We start from the raw sequence: 20,057 nt of genomic DNA on the forward strand, positions 1-20,057 counted from the left end.
CAGATGGACTGGCAGAGCACTGTCAGGCCCACTTCCAAGAGTCCAGGACAGGGTTGGCGCCACCTGGCAGTGTAGGACTTACAGGTGAAAAAGTCCAGGTGCAGGATTCAAGGTAGTTGGAACCTTCTGTCCCTGGGGCCAGCCAACTAGCTCTTGGAGTCCTGGGTTCTACAGATACAGACCTCACCCAAGCAAGAGGGCAGCATCAGCGGGTCCTCACAGCAAGGCAGCAGTCCAACACGGCAGTAGGCCAGCAGATATGCAGTCCCTTCAGCAAAGCAGAAGTGCCTCTTCCTGGCAGAGTATCCACAGGTCCAGACATGTACTGAAGAGGTAGTGTCGAGAGGTCCAATGTTTATACCTGATGTACTAACCCGTGGAAGGTGGGAGAAGCTTCTAGAGGCTCACTTGAAGTCTCCACGCATGCTGCTTTCCTTGCCCTCGATCCAGAATAACTACAGGGGGTATGCAGCCCTTTGTGTGGAGGCAAGACACAGAATGTTTCAGTGTAGGTAAGGCTGTGCCCAGCTCTGCACTCCCATCCTGCTGTGATGGCTATCAGGTACACCTAAGTTCTCTATTGTGTGACTTTCTAGGAGGAATACACAAAGCTCAATTGTCAGCTACACCCAGTCATGTGCCCCAGGGATAGGCTACTAAATGGCTATGGCAGGAAATTGCTAACTTTCTAAAAGTACCATTTTCTAAATTGTTCTTTAAAATTCAACGTTACCATATGAGACAATTTCTCATTACAATTTCAAAGACACCTACCATGACCTGGTTTCCTGCTCCCAGTTCGACATTACAGCTTACTAAATGTAATAAGGTAACTCCAATGTTATCTTGTGGGAGAGGCAGGCCTTTGCAGTAGTGAAAAAACAATTTCGTTGTTTTTCACTACCAGGACACGTAAAACGTAGGGATGGGCAGTAAACTCCGCTCCACCAGCGTATTAAAAATTGCGCTCACTTAGAAACATTGAGCATTTTACCACTACGCAGAGTCAGTGGTTCTCTAGTTCTGGATTGCGAAGTGTTTTAGGTTCATTGGTGTTTGCGTGGAGGAGGCTTTGCCTACTTGAGGTTGGTTCTCTTAAGTGTCAATATCACACACCTCCCTTCGCACCCAAAGGAGATACCCACAAAAACTGCGCACTAAGGTCACAGGCGATGCTTCCACTCCTGCAGGATTAGACCTGAGTTTGATTACAGCTACAACAAAGGAGAGTGGCCCTGCCTCTTTGTGAATAGCTGGATTTGAGCGTTGTGAACGAGCAAGTATAGCACATTGAAACCCAGTGGCAAGGAGGAACACACATGGTAACCACTAATCTGGAGTCGGATGCTAAAATAATAAAGCTAGCCTTCTCTTCTCTAAAGATGCCATGAAAAGTAGAATATCGAAGGTAGGTAAGATGCCTGCAATGCTTTATAACTATATAATTTTTTATTTTTGTAGGAATAACTACAAGTGCTGGGCACATTAGAAGAAAGTTATAGTAGCCCGTGGAATCAAATTGGACATTTACATTTTAATACGACACAAATAAATGCAACAAGATTTTTTGATTAGCACAAGACAGTGGAATCTTTTTCACATTTGTGGTTACAGTAGAAAGAGCGGAATTGCCCATAATATATTCATCATCATCATCTGTTGAAGTTCAATATACCACAATGTCTAAAGTGTACACGTCGTACCTACTGTCTCCCGCATTTGCCACGTAGAGTTTCCCCAGGAGATACACCACCGCCATGGCGCAGCAGCCTCCCAGTATACTGTACTTCGATCTCTCCCGTTCAATGTGCTCGTCCTGAAACAAGAAATGGGTAAGGATGTGACGCGTGCACACAGGATATGCAAGAGGAAGCACACAGTATGTTCTGTAGGCAGCACCGAGATGTAATAATACTGCTAGGAACTGCTGCTAGAGCGACCTCTTGTAGGGACTCAAAGCTGTAGAGGTTGTTCATGTAAACCCAGGTGGTGATGGAAGATGCTCGCAAGACCTGAAATAAGAATATTCTCTTGAAACAAGGGGTCCACCCCTGAACCTAGCCTTCAAAACCAAAAATGCACCATTATCTTATCTATAATAGTATTAGCCTGGTTGATGGTCTATCAAGAAACACTTCTGTGATTGCTCATGAAGAAGGGATGCTAAGTTAAACACTTCAAAGTTTATTTATTATGGGGGCTTCATGCAGCACCAATAATTATGACAGAAATAGACAGAATTTCAGCGGATTCGAAGACCTCTTTGGATGCAGATTGCAGGAAGAGGCCTATCAAGTGGTGTAATTTAGAGCATATTGAAGCATACCTTAATATGAAATAAAAATGAAATAGCCTGACTCACAGACTCTTTATAGGGTGGAATTTGAGGCGTTTTCCTGAGGTATATTTGTCGTAAATGTCATGCTTTAAAGTACACCTGGCTAGAGTCAGATCTAACTGTAAAGTGCCAAGAAGGAAACAAGAGAGCGGGAGTAGGTAAGAAGCACAGTGGATTCAATAGCCTTACCTGAAAACGGAGTGGTGGTTGCTTGCTGGCCTTCCGATCTCGACAACAATTAAAGTGATAAATGAGATCACTAATCTCTCCTAATACATGCCATACTATCAGTATCAACTATACAAAAATGTGCCCGCCTGGGTCTTTTGATTTCGGTTCTGTGATGTTTCCTCTTTCCCCTGTAATCCCTTCCTTCCCCTTTAAGTTGTGCCATTCTTCTCTACATTCTAAGTTCTGAGAATGTACCTATTAGCATGATTCTCTTTTAGTCAGTTACCTGTGGCTGTTTATGGATGAGGTTTTATTAAACTCACTCTGCTCAACTGAAACGTCTTTTCCTTCATTATATAATATACATTTGAACAATATTATACTGGCGACGATCGGAAACGAAAACAACCTCAACATAGCAACACATCGAAGTTCCTGACCTGCCCCCTCCTCCAGCGGCTGTTTTCAAGATCGCAAGAGAAGCGAAGACTTCCCAGCGGCAGCTCCGAAAGTGACATATTGGTGAGGAGAGCGGGAGGTTTCGTTAACAAAAATGGGACTTGAAGATTAGTTGATAAAGACTTTGCGCAATTAAAAAAAAAAAAAGAAACGTTAACTGCTCGCGCTCTGCTCTCGTGCTTTGCTCTTCAACCCAGTGACGTCACCCTGCGTTTCAAGCGCATGCGTACCAGATACACTGACGCCACTCTGCGTTTCAGGAGAACCACGCTGCGGTTCATTAGAACGCGCTGACGGAGAGCTGAACGCGCTGAACGCGCTACATTAGAACACACTGACAGAGAGCTGAACGCACTGAACGCGCTGAGATAGAACGCGATAATCACACTGACGGCATAAAGAGTTAAAAGGAGTGCAATGTTAAATACAATTGACATTGTTCCTCAGTAAAAAAAAAAAGCGTTCCAACAGAATGTACTTTGTTAATGAATAATACTGCATCTCAAAGGGATAATTCTACATTCAGAAAGGTTATCCTTTGTTATAACACGTTCTATTTATTTAAACAAACATTGGAAAGTGGAACATTCAATTTTTCTACTTTAATTCTCCAATTTCGGTACAAAAGAAGATATAGTTCTGACAAAGGAAATTAATCTTAAATAACAAAATATAAACTTATTCTTACATTTGTTTTAAAAAAAAAAAAGAAAAATGCAAAATGTAACACAACCAGCATTTTTTCTTACAAGTCCAGGGGAGCCTAATGTGAAATGGAAAAAATGGAAGAAAATATTCGCAAATTATGCTAGGGTTTGCGGAACCAACTTGAGTGCTGAAAGAAAACATTCACTTCTTCTTCATTGTCTAGGAGGCGAAGGACAAGATGTTCTTGAACATTTGCCAGACTTATCAGCTGCTGAACAAAGAAACCTAAATGAATACGAAATTGCCATTGTACAATTGGATAAACATTATCTACCTAGACTTAGCACCATCATGGAAAGGTACCATTTTGGTCTACGTGAACAGAAAAAGGATGAAACTGTAGAAGAGTACGTATCTTCTTTGAGGAAACTTGCTTCCTCTTGCAACTTTGGTCAGACACTTGATGAACGAATACGTGACCAGTTCGTCTTGAGATGCACACATGATGATATAAGAAAAGAACTGTGGCTAAAAGATGAGCCTCCTTTAGAAGAAGTTTTGACCATTGCTAAACAAGTAGAGCATATGACAAGATGTGTCGGAGAACTAAAAAAAAGAAAAAGAAAAGCCGTCCACCTCTGAGTATAAAGACAAAAAAAAAATTGACGAAACTGTCTGTCAAGTAAAAAAAAGTGGAGAATGTCACAGGTTCCTTAGTTTGTTCGCTGACTGGTAGATAGCCACCAGCATAGCTGTGCACGCAAGCATTGTGCTTGACAAACTAAGCAGGCAGGGTGGAGGCTTTTAGCATGAGGATCGCTGCCCTTGAAATGGTACAAAGAGGCACCTGCCTTGGCCTTCTGAACTTAATAATGATCAGAGGGATAAAGGAGGAGACTCTTGCTCTCTCTTAATATATGTAATAATATGAACATTGACTAAATATAATATACCCGCTTGGGCCTTCCTATTATCAGTTACATTGAACAAAGTGGAAATTTGACTACTTCTCATTTTTTCTCTGCAAGAACCTGATACTACTGATTGAAATTGCTGATTACCGCTCATATCATGAGGTTGGGTCAGGATGCACATGTGATTCGGTTGCAAATAAAAACAAGCATTGGCATAGCCAATAGGTCTCGCCTTTGGCTAAACACTTATAAGGTCCCAAAGGCGAGACCTACTGGCTATGCCAATGCTTGTTTGGACTGGGAGGGGTGCTTAAAAGCACTACCCTCATAGTAAAGAAGGGCTTCTGCTTTTGCTAGGAGTTAAGCAGCACAAGTGTTGTGGTGGCAGCATACAGAGCAGTAATCAGTAGGAGTGAACAGGCCTTTTTACCTGTGTCACTGAAGTGAGGCTTATACGCTCACTTATTCAAAGTTCTGCTGCTGTATGCTTAACTCACCCTTGGCCTACATCTGTTTGATGAGCAGTGCTGTACAGTGCATGTGTGTTATACATGTGCTGGATGTATGCTCGCCTGTGAATGGTACAATACATGGAAGATTCTGAATTCCATTCTGGAAGGCCCAGAGCTAACTGGAGGAACATGTGGAGGTAGAGGAATATTCTCCCCAGACAGAGTTGCGGATTGCAGCATTCTAGTGAGGTGACTTGGACAAACTGTAGGAAGGGAAAACCAGGTTCTTCGGCATGGTATCCTCCAAAGGATGCTCTTTGAATTAGAGAGAAAAGGGAAGGGGTCTGGGCACATTTCAGGAAGAGATAGAAGTGATAAGAGAATTATAAGGAGTAGGGCTAAGGCCCTGGTATAACTTTTTGATACACACATCACTGCGGCTGACATACAGGTTTGAATGTATAGCCACTCTCATTGCCTTTGTTGTGGGACTATCAGATATTAGCTCCTGCTGTTACAGACTGCTGTCTGGAGGAAGGGCACTTCAAGTGGGTAGAGTGGAGGCATTTCCGAGGGAAGTAAGGGGTGATCAGAGTTCTGTTAATAGCTGGGCCACTACTCCAAAAAGTCCAATGGGGTATGCATAAGGCCTTGAATTTGACTCTATTGGAGATAGGTAGGCAGTGTAGGTTTCTCAGGGCTGGTTTGGCTGAATGATTTTTCGTACCTCCAGCAGTAATCTGGCCACACAGTTCTGAGCCTTTTGGAGTTTCCTTAGCGTTTCGGCAGGAGCTCCAAGATATAAGGAGTTCCCATTGTCCAGGCGAGAAAGGACCAGGGCCTGAATCAGGGTTCTCCTGGCACTTATTGGCAGGAGGGGAGAATCTTGTGCAGCAGTCTTATAGCACCGAAGCAAGCTCCAGTTACTTTTACCGCTTGATCTTCAAATTTAAGAGAGCTGTCCAGCCAGACACCCAGGCTTTTTATCTTAGATTTTGGTGAAGGGGCTGGGCCCAGGCAATTTGCACAGATCTGTAAGGTCCAGGCCAGAGGTGTTGCCCAGCAGCATTAGTTCAGTTTTTCCTCCATTTACTTTAAGGCAGGAGTGTTCCATCCATGAGGCCACTTCTTCGAGACAGGTTTCCAGGTCACAGAGGTGATTTTCCGGGACATTAAGTGAGATTATCAGTTGGGTGTCATCTGCATTAGTGATAGTTTTTATCCTGTAAGGCAAGATGATGTCCGCCAATGGCTGCATTTACACATTAAATAATGTGGGACTCGGAGAGGATCTCTAGGGGACTCCACAGCTGAGTCCCAAGGCTTTAGAGGTGGCTTTTCCTGAGAAAACCTGAAAGGTCCTATTCTCCAGGTATGACTGAATCCAATTGAGAGCCTCCCCTGAGACACCTCTCCTCCTGAGTCACTCCCCTAATATGTCAGGGTTTACCGTTTCAAATGCTGAACTTAAGGCTAAGAGGATGATAGCCACTGCACCCCCTTAATTGAGGATACATTTGGATACCCCCACCACCGCCAGCAGTGCAGTTTTCATGCCTTGTAGCGTCCGGAAGCCTGTTTGTGTGGCATGCAAGAGACCTTTTGTTTCCAAAAATTCAGAGATGCTTAGATTGACATGCTTTTCTAAGGCTTTAATGATTGCTGGAAGAAGAGATTTTGGGCGGTAGTTCCCCAAATCATACGGATCCAAGTTAGGTTTTTTAATAGCGCATTCACCATGGCATGCTTCCAAGGTGCCAGAACCAGTCCACTAACCAAGGATTGATTCATTATGTTGAGCATGTGAGGGAGAATCACTTTTCCAGCTTTAAGTAACACGTGGGGTGGTGCTGTATCCGGGGGTGATCCAGATTTTATCTGGTGGAGAATTTCTGAGAGCCTGATTAAAGTGAGCTGGGGGAGTACGCTGAGGATATGGTTGGTGTCGGGCCGGGGTGTGTTGCTTACAAGAATATCACTGGGGCAAGATGATATAGGAAAGGGCGAGTAGAATTTTTAAAAAAAATTCGGAGAAAATGTGGGCCATTGCTCATATCGCTCACTTGAGACAACAGTATGGGCTTCTGATCTAGCAAGTTCTAGCAGGTCTTTTGCGATGCCAAACATTTCTCTGGGGGTATTGGCTGCTAAGTTAATGCGTTCTTCATATTGTGCTGCCTGAGCTTTTTTTATTTCACTTTGGTAGTGCTTTATGGCTTCTTTATATTTCTGTTTGCTGGTAGCAGTGTAGTCCTTCCTCCATAATCTCTTGAGTCTTTTACACTCCTGTTTATATGTTCGAAGTGCAGGGGAGCACCAGGACGAGGATTTCTCCGTTACCATATTGCATGCTTTAAATGGGATGACCATGTCTAGTGATGACTTCATCCAGGTAGAAAAATTATCTGCCGCTACTGAGAGGTCACTTGTTTTTCCAGGCTTATCTCCTTGTACCTTTCCATCTCACCGATCTCTAACGCAGCCTACTCCTATTTGAATTCTTTTGGATCTATGCTATTGTCTTAACCATCACAAACGGTTTCATTCCCAACAGGGATTCCATAGTGACTTCTTGTAATCTGCCTGGACTGGTGTCTGGGCTTGTTATCACTGGCAGTCCTTGAGTGTAGAGAAGGCGAATCACTGGACAAGATAAAGCTAAAATATAAACTCCTTTGATGAAAATTATGGGGCATAGTAGGGTAGTTTTAGATGTCAAGAGTCAGCCTGCAGATGCCAAATTATAGATGTCTGAGATGTAAGATACAACCCTGTATCTGGGCAGTGGCAGGGAAAACAACACTATCAATCTAGATCTGAAAACCCAGGCCTCAACTACAGCAGTCTTAATGGAAGGATGAGATCTCATTGTGTTGTCTGGATCATCAAGCTCTGTTAGTCTGGGATACTGGAAGGACATGGGTGACTTTTAGAGGGGCATTGGCTGGTGGTGAGGCAATCATAGATGCTGCATATGGTTCTGTAGTCCAATTTCTACTGAGGTTAATGTGCAACTTAATACTCACTTATCCCCAACTTATATGGTTTTCAAAGCTTTTTACCTGCTCTTGGTACTCCCGCATTCCTACCCTCTGACAAGCATTTAGGCACTGCCATCTGTCACTGTTACCTCTATCTTCTCACCTGGTTGTTGGATGTATGCATACTCACTGTTATTCAAGAATCACTGCTTACTTCTGATAGTCCATTGGTCATTGACCTACTGCTAAAGGCTTGATGGTACAGGAGCCAACAGGGAATATACAAAAAGAGACTTATAGGCACTGAATAACTAACAGGGGTACTCAAGCGAAACTAAGGGAGACTAATTAACATACTGGTGAATGGTCAGCCAGATGATGAACTAGAGAAGTATGCAAATTCCGTCAAAGCAGTTCAATTGGTACATTGCATAGGGTGATTAATGAGGAAACAACTGGTATATTGTTCTAATGATTGGTTCAACCTCAAAGTTAGATGATCCATCTTTGGATGGTAGTTACTAGACTTATAATGTACCTTACCCACGTTCTTCATAAAGTCCTACCAAAAGATAGCCATAAACAGGAAGCTTCAGTCTGTGATGATGTCCCCCACCAAGCCAAGCAAGCAAAAAAAAATTAGGGAAGATCTATGTCCGGTATATCGCTCTGGGTAATTTTTAATGAGCTAAAATGTCTTAACTTGCTGAAATAGTCTTCCACTTCAAGCAGTGTAGTATATAAAAATGATCTGGGCAGTTCTATGTTAAGTTCATTGAGCTAATGGACCATGCTGCTGTGGAGTTTGAAGTGCCTGGAACCAATCTTCAGGCTTAGCATAGCAACTCTTCGCTTGACATCAAATAGCACACCGATTAACATAGTTCTTAATAGTCATTGTCACTCTTGGCCAGCAGAAGTAGCAGGTTGCTAACTCCTTGGTTTTTCTCTGCCCAGGATGACTTCCTACTAGCGAGTTATGGCACCATCTTAAAAGGTGATCTTGCATTTCCTCCTCAAAAATAAACAATGTTTGTTTGGGAAACAATAAAGTGTTCTTTCTCTTTTTATTTCTGAGATCTACTTGTATCAATATATCTGAATCCATCTTCTCTTTATCCTAGCAAACCCTTTGTAGGAAGGCAGAAACAGAATCTGTTGGAGATCTAGTAAGGGTCATAGTGCTTAGAGGTTCTATCCCTACCTATTCTTCCTCCATGGGTCGGGACAGAGCATATGTCTTGCCATGTTGATAACCTGGTTTGTAGGTAAGCCAATCATCTAATCATGAAAATAACAATTACCAGCTAGCATGTCTTCCAATACCTTTTATAGAGGTTAAGTACTACAAATTCTTATGGTCAGTCCACACTTTGTTCTTGTGAGACTTCCCTTCCAAATTAAATGAAATGAAAAATACATTTGTATAGCACATGGCTACCCGGAGGCTTCCCAGTGCTAGTAGCAGCAGATATATGGAGTCCAACCAGCTAACGGAACAGCCAGGTCTTCAACAGTTTGCGGAAGGCCAAGTGATGTGTTTCCTTTTGTAGGTGGAGTGGAAGGGAGTTCCAGAGCTTGGCTGCATTATATGAGAATAGCCGACCCCCGCTTCTAGCTTTCTTGATCCTGGGGACAGTGACCAAATTCATATCATCTGAATGAAGACTTTTGTTAGGCCGGTAGGGCTGAATGATGGTGTGAAGAATGGCAGGACCCTTTCCAGCTGACTTGTGAACGATGCACAGTGCCTTGAAGTTAAGTCTCTCCCGGATGGGGAGCCAGTTAGGGATTTCAAAGCAGGTTGAGCTGAGTGGTGTTTAGGAGTATCCTGGAGAAGTCTTGCTGCCCAATGTTGTATAGTCTGGCGTTTGGAGAGGGTTGCGGTAGGAGCACCCAAATAAAGGGCATTCCCATAGTCCAGCCGAGACAGGATTAGGGCCTGGACCATGATTTTTCTTGCCTGGAATGGAAGAAGGCAGATAATGCCTGTAGTGTCAAACGGCTTCCTTGACTGGATCTTACGTGGTATATTTAGACTTTATACTGGATACATTTCTTGAATAAAATGTAACATGATGGAAAGCCTCTAATTTGGTTTTTCAATGCAATAACATCACTTCAATACCATATGATGAGGTGTCTGTGCGAACAATAAATGGGAGGTGTAAACCTGGATGTCTTAAAATTGTTGCCGACTTGAAGGCAGCCTTTAACGTCAGGAGACCAACTCTTTCTTTCTTCCCTAATGAAACAGTAGGTTCTTCTTTGTGATTTAAGAAATTGGTTCAATGATTGTGGAGAAATGTTGTATAAAATAAGTATAGACGTTGACAAATCCTACAGATCTTTGTATCATCTTAATATTAGATGAACAGGGCAATTTGAGGATGCCATTCACCTGCGAAGCCACTCCGATTCCCTCACTTGAAATATGAAATAGAAGATATGACATTTCTGTGGGTTCAAACATACACTTGACAGCTTTGATATATAGGGACTATTGTCTCAGTCTTTTCACTACTTCTCTGACCTGAACTTGATGTTGCTGCAGAATATCAGGATTCCATCCAAGTAGACCACTTTGATTGTACCCAACAGATCACAGGAGATGTTATTCACAAAATGCTGTAATGGAGCTGTACCATTACATAGGCTGAAGGGCAACTCAAAATATTTATATTGTCTGTACTGTCTATTGAATGCCATTTCCTTCTTAAATTAAACTGTACACCCTTATCAAATTCAGCTTTAAAAAGATCTTTGCTGTCGTGATCTGGTCTAATAAAACAGAGATGAAGTAAATGTACCTGCCCCCTTCTTAAATCAGGAAAATCTCTGTAAACAGCAGGAATCCCATCAACCTTTTAGCTCTTTCTTGTTCTGAGGCTTTGAGGGAGGCTTCAATGCTGAACATATCAGAGGATGGGACCTATCTTTGGTGGTTCCCAAAAATAAAATTTCTCATTGCAATAAATGGAGAGAAGGTCAAAGATGACTGTGATCAGTCTTTGGCAGGTTTATATAATCTCAGCCCGCATGTATCTAGCACCAAAGGAAATGTTTTAGCCATATTCAACTAAATCTTTGCAACATACCCAGTGTCCGTTAACATCGGTAATCGCAAAGTCTTTCGCCTTTCCGTGCTACAGGCTCAAGGTCTTTCATCAATTCCTTGTAACTCTTTGGGATTCTCTTTCTCTGGAAAATAATCTGTTTCTTCTTTAGAAATCCATGATTGATGAAACATCTTCAAGCTCCTGGAGCAGATAGGGCCCTACGCGTCTCCGGGTCAGACAGTGGCAACCATAACAGGTATATGAAAATGTGCCCTATTGGTGGAGAACATTGAAATGAAATGCCTGCTTGTCCTCCTGTCACTTGAAACCAAGCCAATCATTTACCATACTCTTTGTAGAATTGCCAAACAAAAAGACCCCTTTGACTATAAAAGTGAGAAGAGAACATTTCTTCGGGTGCAACCTGTCCTTTAGTATCTCCTATTTACATTGGTTCTTCCTAAATAGTGGAAGAAGCTGGTGCGCTGGGCAATGAGGGAACACGCATCTTTTGCCATTGTCCTCATCTCTCTTACCTTTACCTCTTCTGCTGTACATCAAAGTGTAACATTAAAGCAAGCAGGGCAGTCATAGTCATGGGCTATTTGACTGCTAAGATCATCTTTTAATTCCTCTTAGCACCAGTTCAAATGTGGCTACTGCCAATTCATCCATCTATGCTACTTCTGTTACTAGCTGTTGGAAAAGTACTAACATAGGACTCAAGTTCTTGTGATCCTTGTCTTTGAATGAAGAGGAGACAGTGTGTTCCATTTGATGGTTCTGCTTCTTTCCAAAAATTGGTTTTAACTGGATAATCCAGGACTTTTATTGATATTAAGTGGCATGCCCAGGCCAGGGCATCCTTCATTAAATATATTTAGATAAATGAAACATTAGTCATATCCATGGTAAAAGGTAAGGTCTGGGAAGAAAATGTAATTGACATTGAGCCTGAAAACATTAAAGCATTGCTGGTTCAGCGTATTTCTCAGGTGGGGCTAACAAGGGGTGTAAATAAGTGGGCAGAATGTTACTATAGTTAATGGACGAGCCATACTCCATCTAGTGGCTCAGGCCTCCGTAGCTGCTAGCAAGAATTTGTTCATAGTACTGGTAATTCTCTGTTCCTCTGTTGTCATAGCACAGCCCCTCATCTAGTGATTAAGGCTTCAGGAGGATCCTCTCACAGGAGATTCAACTCTGGCCCACACTCTCACTACAATGACCGACAAAATCTTGGCCAATCCACTGACCCCAAGAAGGCTTACGCATTTCTCAGTTATTATGAGTGGGGGACACCAAAAGGGGTCCTGATGATCCTGCAGTTGTCCAGTGAAGCCTTCTTGATCTGCTCTCTAGCTTCCAGTTGCATCCAGGGCCACTGGATCAAGGAGGTATGCTACAGCTCCAAGCCTTTGAATCCACTTTGGAGAACAGACCCCCTGGCCCCCGTCTTTCCAATTGAGTGTCCTATAGTAGGCAGGAAGAGAGGAGATCTTTCAATACAATCTTCAGCCTCCTGGCTCACCAAAGGTTTTCTTTTGCTGGATGGATATTTGAGGATCCAATTCTTCAATCTGCTCCACTGATCATGCTTCCATGTTTCGAAAAAAGGGTTCCAACCCTGTCACTGTATTCTCAACTTTGTTAATTTTTCTGAAGATAATACAGAGCTTAGCAGTTATTTTTTGATGGTCATTTGTAATCCACTCAGAATTTGGCCTGTTCACTGGGGCATCTGTTAACCCAGTTAAGCCTTTGCTTGGTCTTAGCTATGACTACCAGTTTCTGTTTGACTCGTAGAAAACACAATGTTGTGCTAAAGGCCTTAATTTAGAATTTTGCAGGCTGGCAGCCCAGCAGCCAGACCAAATAATTTAGAGCTCTATGTCTATGTGGCAAGGAAATTCATAGAAATTGCTTCTGCTGACATGAAGGAATCACTTTTGACAAAAATGGCCAATGACAAGTGGGCTACTTTTTAAAAAAGAAAGCCAAAAGCAGGGATTTGTTTTGAAAAACAAAAAATCAATATAGAATGGATTTCCACAGTGGCTAAAAAAAAGATCAGATGTGATCCGTTTGTGTGCAGAACTCCTCTTTGCTTAATAAAAATATTTTGATGCAATGTCATCCTTTCCATCAGTATGCTTGCTGCCATAGTAAATTCCACATATTTTTTACATTCTGGATTTAAGATCTACTTACCAGCAGGTCTTACTTCGTAAGGACTTGTAAAGTTATACAACATTTATCACACCATTTGGTATTTATAAGTATTTGAGACTTCGTTTTGCTTGGGCTTCAGGTTTAAGCGAGTTTCATAAATTGATTTACACTGTTTTTAGTGGCATAAGTGGGGTAAAGTCATTTCAAGATCACATTTTGATCCATGCTACGTGTAGGTAGGAACTCAATAAGGTCTTGAAAAAGGTGTTAAAAATATTCAGGGGAAAAGTAATGATAGTCAAAAAATAGAAATGCGTATGTTTCATAAATTCTGTGGAATATTTGGGACATGTCATCTCGTTCGATAATATTAAACCTAAAAATGAGTTGGTAAAGGCCAGTAAGGATGTTCCTTCACCAGAAGATAAAGATGCACCTCGATCATTTTTGGGAAGAGAAAGCTGTCTTTCCCATGTGGCAAAGGTGTTCGGTCGACCAGATAATAGTCCATACTATTATGTTCTGTAGTGAAAATACTGTCTGAAACTCATGTTACTCAGGTTTAAAATATGTGCATTTAACATGTTAAGATGCACACTGCTGACTGAGCTCGAGAATGAAACAACCATTACGTTAGGATGCTCCAGAAAACCTGACCTGGATGTCTTCTCACGTCAAACCACTACTCTTTCGTTATATAAATCATCTCCTTTATCCGTTGAAATTCAACTACTTCAGTTGTAGCCAATATTTACCAAACCGGAAGCAACAAAACTTCACAGTGTAAATAGTAGTTGGTTTCAGAGTAGAACATGACCCTGGTGAACCCTTTGGGGAGAAAGGCTGCTGGACAAGACAACTTTGGAATCCTGCAATTTCCTGTGCAGGAGGCTAAATAGGTACATGAAGTTGTTTCTCATGTCTACTGATACAAGTTTGAGAAATAAAGAATTCCCGAAAACATTCTTTATATTTCAGTATATTTGTCTTATGTAAGTAAAGTATTGCAAGGATATGAAAAATGTTTCATACTTTATAATGCACAGCAATTTTCAGAGTTCTCTTTTAATTTAATGCCTCATTGTTCAAATAAGCATGAATGGGAACATTTGCTTATTTATTGTTTAACTTATTAAGCAGAGTGTCTCTTTGCCGGACTAAAAACACCCTACACATTAGAAAGGGATTCTATGTAAAACACTGGCCTTGCTCTTCCAGTTTTCGAACTATAAAAATGTTTTGTATTTTACCACCATAGCAAATACTATTTTTAATATTTTTGTGTAGGCATCCATATATGCAGTCTGTATTTTACTGCAAGGTAGCAAACAGTACCAGAACATGAGTTAAATAAAAACAGCACTTGAACTGGCACAATATACTACAGAAAGAGTGAGGGAAAGATTGGAGCTTATTTCTTTGGCTAACACCCTACTAAAATGATGTTCGATGTGTGCTGGAGCCGGGTTTAAGTCCAATGCTATATCTATTTGTCTTATCTAGTCCAACAATTCAACAAAATATTCTGGTGCATGATTAAATAACCAAGAATGTTACTTGTTTTAAAATATGTGTAATTAAGTAATTTTTTTGAATTTAGTTGGTTATAAAGTAGGCATAGATTTTTTTGGATCAAGAAGATATATTTTTGCATAGTATTATCAACGCCATACATTGTACTCACATAAGCCATAACGTAGAAGCTAGTGCACTTTCATGCAGAGAGTTACAAAATAAATGTATTGAAATTGGAACTAGGCGAATCGAAAATGCACAAATAGCTACTATTTCGAAGGGCCACACTACCTATTTGAGCACAAAACTATTCATTTTAAATAAGAGATATGTTAGTGAACATCTTTCTACATCTCTAAAAAGAGCAATTCAGTGTATTCAACTGGAAAGGCTAAAAGCTTACCTTGTCTACCAAAATGTTACTATTTTAAAATTACATAGATATTAAGTGACAGAGAGGAAATGTTGTCTGAGGAAACAGTAGAAAGGGAATGCTGGATGTCGTTGGAGATCTTTCACATGAACTATTTAACCCATGCAAATCTAAACTTTCCTAAATGACAACAATGTTATACTTTCTCTTACATTTTCGCAACATCTTAATAAACAAAACAATTAAACACCTATTTTTACTTATTCACTGCAGCCCACTACATAAAAAATGCTTTGATGTCAACACATCTTTTTCCAGCAGTATGGCACTCTGGTTTGCCTCAATGTTGTTCTAAATGCAAACCATGGAATGTTGGGCATCTAGGTTTCCTTTAGAACTCTGTTGTTAAGCTAGAGTAGAACACAATGGAATCAACGACAATAATGGTTGCTGTGGCTGTTCAAAATACTTTTTCACTTACACATGGTAACTCTTTCCTAACTCGGATGATGAATATATTTGTATTTTGATTTTTTTTTCTCGCACACTCCACAAGTAAGTACTGAAAGAAAACTGTTTTCTCCAAATTATGGTTATAGAAATGCCAGCAGGGTTCATCATTTTGCACATGATGAAATCCCCCTAGAATTATCATGATGACAAAAATAAGGATGACACCGTCATAAATGATTTAAATTGTGACTATTGTCTGTTAATACTCCTTTTACATCTTTTTTGTAGCTATCAGAAATGGCAATTCGCTCCAATGGATTTCAATAACAAAAAATGTTAAGAGCCTTATGACCATAAACAAAAATACAACAGCTCTGCTTCAAGTTACCTTCCCCTTGTATATTGCCTTGAAAAAATCACTTTCTAACTAATGGTTTTGTGAATTACACCTCAAAAGAGAAGTTTCTGACTAACACCAGCAGTATTGTCCTAAAGGGAAGGGCACTCCGAGGTAGTTATCGGTGTGTGTGAGGCATAGGGTAGGGAAAGGGCCTTGTCTTCTTCTCGGGTTCTCTTACTCCACCACAATAACTAACTGCAAGTGTTTTCCGCACTCAATAGTATTGCTTAAATACTATCTTCTCCCTGAAATATACCTAGATAATTGGGTTCTGTGACAAGTTGCTTTTATAAATGACAGCACTGGCAGTAGCAAGTTATGAGTTGAGGTGGCTGGTGGCTGGGCACTGTGCTCATAGAGATTTTCGACTTTACTGTGGCACTGTGGGATCCTAAGGCAACCCACCACGTCTCCTTCCACTCATTCACTCCCACTTATCTCCAAATAATGCATGCACACTTCCAAATTCTAGAGTCAGTAGCTTACTTTGATGATTAGGTAGCCACATAAGGGATGGAGAAAAGAACTCTTTCTTTACTGTTTCCACTTACACAAATTTCTGGTTTCACTTACACTTCATGTCTTAAGAAAAACACATACACAACAAGAAGTACCCAGATTCTTTCTCCAACTGACTTTCAAGTGCCAATTCGACATTTGCTGTTTGATAACTCTCACACATCACTGAGTGCCATCAGCATTAATCCTCACACAGCACAAACACCATGTTAAACACCCTTCTTATAATGTTTAAGCTCTTTTTCGTAAATAAGCTACATTTTGTGTATACTTTCACCTATGTTTCACGTAATGCCCTTATTACCAAATATACACTGCATTGCTTAAGTCAATGTTCTGTTACCACTCGATTCATAATGATCAGACATTTGACAGCTAAGTGTCGGATTTTGATGGAGAAAATAACAGCAGTTACCTGAAGGATTACCTTTTTTTTTTAAGGGCCTATTTTATTTCAGAAAGTCTCATGGCACACTTACCATCTGTTTAAAGGCATTTTCTATTGCGCCAACAACAAGACTTTGGTGTGACACCTTCTTCTCTTGATGGAATCGGCAGGTGGACTCATTTGTGAACACTCTGTTTTCTTCTGTGGGTGTATCTTCCACCTGCTCCACTGATTGCGTCTTTAGCTCACTGTTGAGGCAGATGGGAGGAGGCATTGAGGCGTTCTGCAGAATATCGCTGATGTCCCTCAGCTGTTCACAAATCTGCAGATGCAGAAGTTTAGAAGCCATGATGGCAGCACCAGGACCGGCATGGCCGTCAAACAGTCCCCAGTAGTGGAAGCAAATCCTGTCCTTCTCCTGAAAGTAGATGCATGATACGGTGAGACTTTCTTTCAATTGCCATCAGTGTGTCTTAAAAATAAAAAAGCTTGTAACAAATGTATACGTCACTTTGTGCCGTACTCAACACCTGTTTGCTGGTAATGCATGTTCAAGAAATCTGGGACACTATTCTACACTACCAACTTGATCAGTTGTTTTTAACATAAACATGGATATGGGAACATTCATGCCCTGGCATATCATTAGCCGTTCCACCGGGTTACAACATACTTTGGGAAAGACTTGCCTCAATGATTGTGGGGGTAATGCAGTGATATATAAAAATATCAATTAACATCTCTGTCTTTTCAGCAAACTCAATACAGTCTTTTGAATTGATAACATTTAATATTTTCCTTCTTCCCACTTTTAATATTAAAGCTATTTCAGTTTATAGACCAAATTAGACTTGTTCCTGAAATTGATCCCTACTATATATTTACAATCCTGCATGGTAATTTTAATTTCTTTGATGGATGGCCTCTGGCCAAATAAGCTGAACATTCTCAAGATTCAAGTGAAAACATTGGTCTGCATCAGTTGGTCACTGTGACCACCTTATTAGGGGGGAATGATCTTATTCTTCACCTCAGACCTCATCTGAGGCCATAATTCTAAGGACTTAGGCTTGGCTGATCAATACATGATCACATTCCACATTCTCTTCCTGTCTGGCCTTACCCACGAAGCCCTCTGCTCAGGAAGTTTGTAAGGGACCGGTTTGGGCCACTATTCAATGAAAAGAATGCCAGCCTTCTCAGCATCTTGTACTCCCACCCTTGAGTGTGAGAAAGATCCTGACTATAACAAATCCCACCACCCTCCATAAACATCTTAAAACCCATCTCATTTCTGCTCCCTAGGTTCTGCTCCCTCTGCTGTATGCTTCTATTAGAGCCAGATAAGAAGTAGAGGTAGATTGTGCACACCTTGCGTACTGAAATTGTCGTGGTTAGTCGTGATCAAACTGATCAGCGTGCCACGCTTAACAGATGCCTGCCTAGCATGCATAATGAATGAAGTAGGGACCAAGTTCCTAGGGCAACTTGGGCTGAGGAGTGCACAACAAAGTGGGATTTACCACATTTATAACATCATTATCCTAAATATGACAGTATGTACATGGAAGATTCTTTTGACAATGCAATGATATTGTAATGCATGACACATACACAACTATATATATCTTCACTACAAAAGCATCACATTAAACAACATCTTTAAAAAGGATAAAGACAATGAACCCCTTGATTGATAAATGTACTCTGGTGGAAGGCTAGTGTATGTCTGGTGTGGCACGGTAGGCTTTTAATATTGCCTCCACACAGTGATTGTTAATTTACAAAGAATGCTGTATAGTTTTTGGATTGATTATACTTAATTCAGATGTAATGCTCAGAATTACATTTATCTTGCCTGAAGAAAAACACCAAGAAAAACGTATGAAAATAAATACAGTTATGTGATTAATAATTTATTGTTGGAAATTTGTTATAAATGATGTTAATCCAACATTGTTGTGCATGCTTCAGCCCAAGTTACCCTAGGAACTTGGCCCCTCTTACATCTATTAGAGCCAGGCCACCCAGTTGATGGGCAGCCGTGTACTTTATAAATCTTCTATTTACTCATTCATTCATTCATTCATTCATTCATTCATTCATTCATACCCTAGTGGAGTAAATTCCAGCCCACAACTCACTTACAAAATGCCTCTGAATTACCATGGAGCAAAATAGAACCTAATTTCTAAACCAGTTACAAAAATGTTCTTATTAGCGAAACAGACTCTCACAATATGAAAATTTCACTGAGGCAGTGCAAAACTCATCAAACGTTCACTATGCACATCACCCACTGTTTTGGAAAGCCGCAGCAGGAAGGAGGACCTATACCTTGTTTTCCGATGTGTGTGTGTTGCACACTCCTTCCTCATCATCAGTGGAAGACAAAGAGTTTCTGCGAGAATTGCCAGATCTTCTTTCGACATTCACTACTTCACAGCAAGCTTGGTCTTCATTGTTTTGACTTTTACCTGAATTTATCACCCTAAAGAAAAAATCATAGCACAATTATTTTCCGTTAACAAATTCTCTTGACCACCCAATCTTTTTAAATTATTATATAGGCTGCATAACTAACTGGGTTCTTTGTATGAGTGTATATATATATATATATATATATATATATATATATATATATATATATATATATATATATATATATATATGTGTTTGCAAAGGCCCAGGAGCTTTTGAGGAAGCACACGTCAGCAAATGAAAACCGAGAGGTTTATTTAAACAGAGGAACCAGCATATGCATTCCAGTGAAGATTCATAGCGCCTGACGCGTTTCAAGGCTCCCGCCTTTCTTCAGAGGCGACTTACAGATTGTGAATGTTTTCCAGAAGCATTAAATACCCAGCTGCATGTAATGTTCATCAATTACTTTGCTCAGTGCGTTTTTTTATTTCAAAGCATGCTGGAATAGGTAGTTCAATTTAATACCAGTCATTCCCTTGGGTAGGTTCTGTTAAAAACTTCACACTTTTAAAATCCATATATATATATATATATATATATATATATATATATATATATTCACTGAAAAAACCATAAGTTTCATTCATGTTATAGTTAGCTAGGCATTTCTCTCATACAAAACCATTGAAATTCCCCCATTATAGTTAGTTCAGCTAACTATAACTCGCGCGCCCGCAATGCACTGCTGATGACATCACATATTACATCACTTATCACATGGTCAGTGACAT

At 40.6% G+C, this 20,057-nt stretch overlaps 1 protein-coding gene across 2 annotated transcripts in view; it reads right to left on the bottom strand.

Annotated features, from left to right (window-relative positions):
- The window catches only part of LOC144755495 (protein phosphatase 1H-like), a 157,350-nt gene that overhangs the window by 41,411 nt on the left and 95,882 nt on the right, over positions 1-20,057 (bottom strand). For both annotated transcript variants that reach the window (XM_078644474.1, XM_078644475.1), the window contains exons 2-4: positions 19,180-19,333; positions 16,934-17,260; positions 1,704-1,816 (exon numbers count right to left, since the gene is read on the bottom strand). In XM_078644474.1, coding sequence (XP_078500600.1) covers positions 1,704-1,816; positions 16,934-17,260; positions 19,180-19,333 — 594 coding nt within the window. The remainder of the gene's footprint in view (positions 1-1,703; positions 1,817-16,933; positions 17,261-19,179; positions 19,334-20,057) is intronic.

This window comes from Lissotriton helveticus, chromosome 5_1 (genome assembly GCF_964261635.1).
Source record: "Lissotriton helveticus chromosome 5_1, aLisHel1.1, whole genome shotgun sequence".
Taxonomy (NCBI): domain Eukaryota; kingdom Metazoa; phylum Chordata; class Amphibia; order Caudata; family Salamandridae; genus Lissotriton; species Lissotriton helveticus.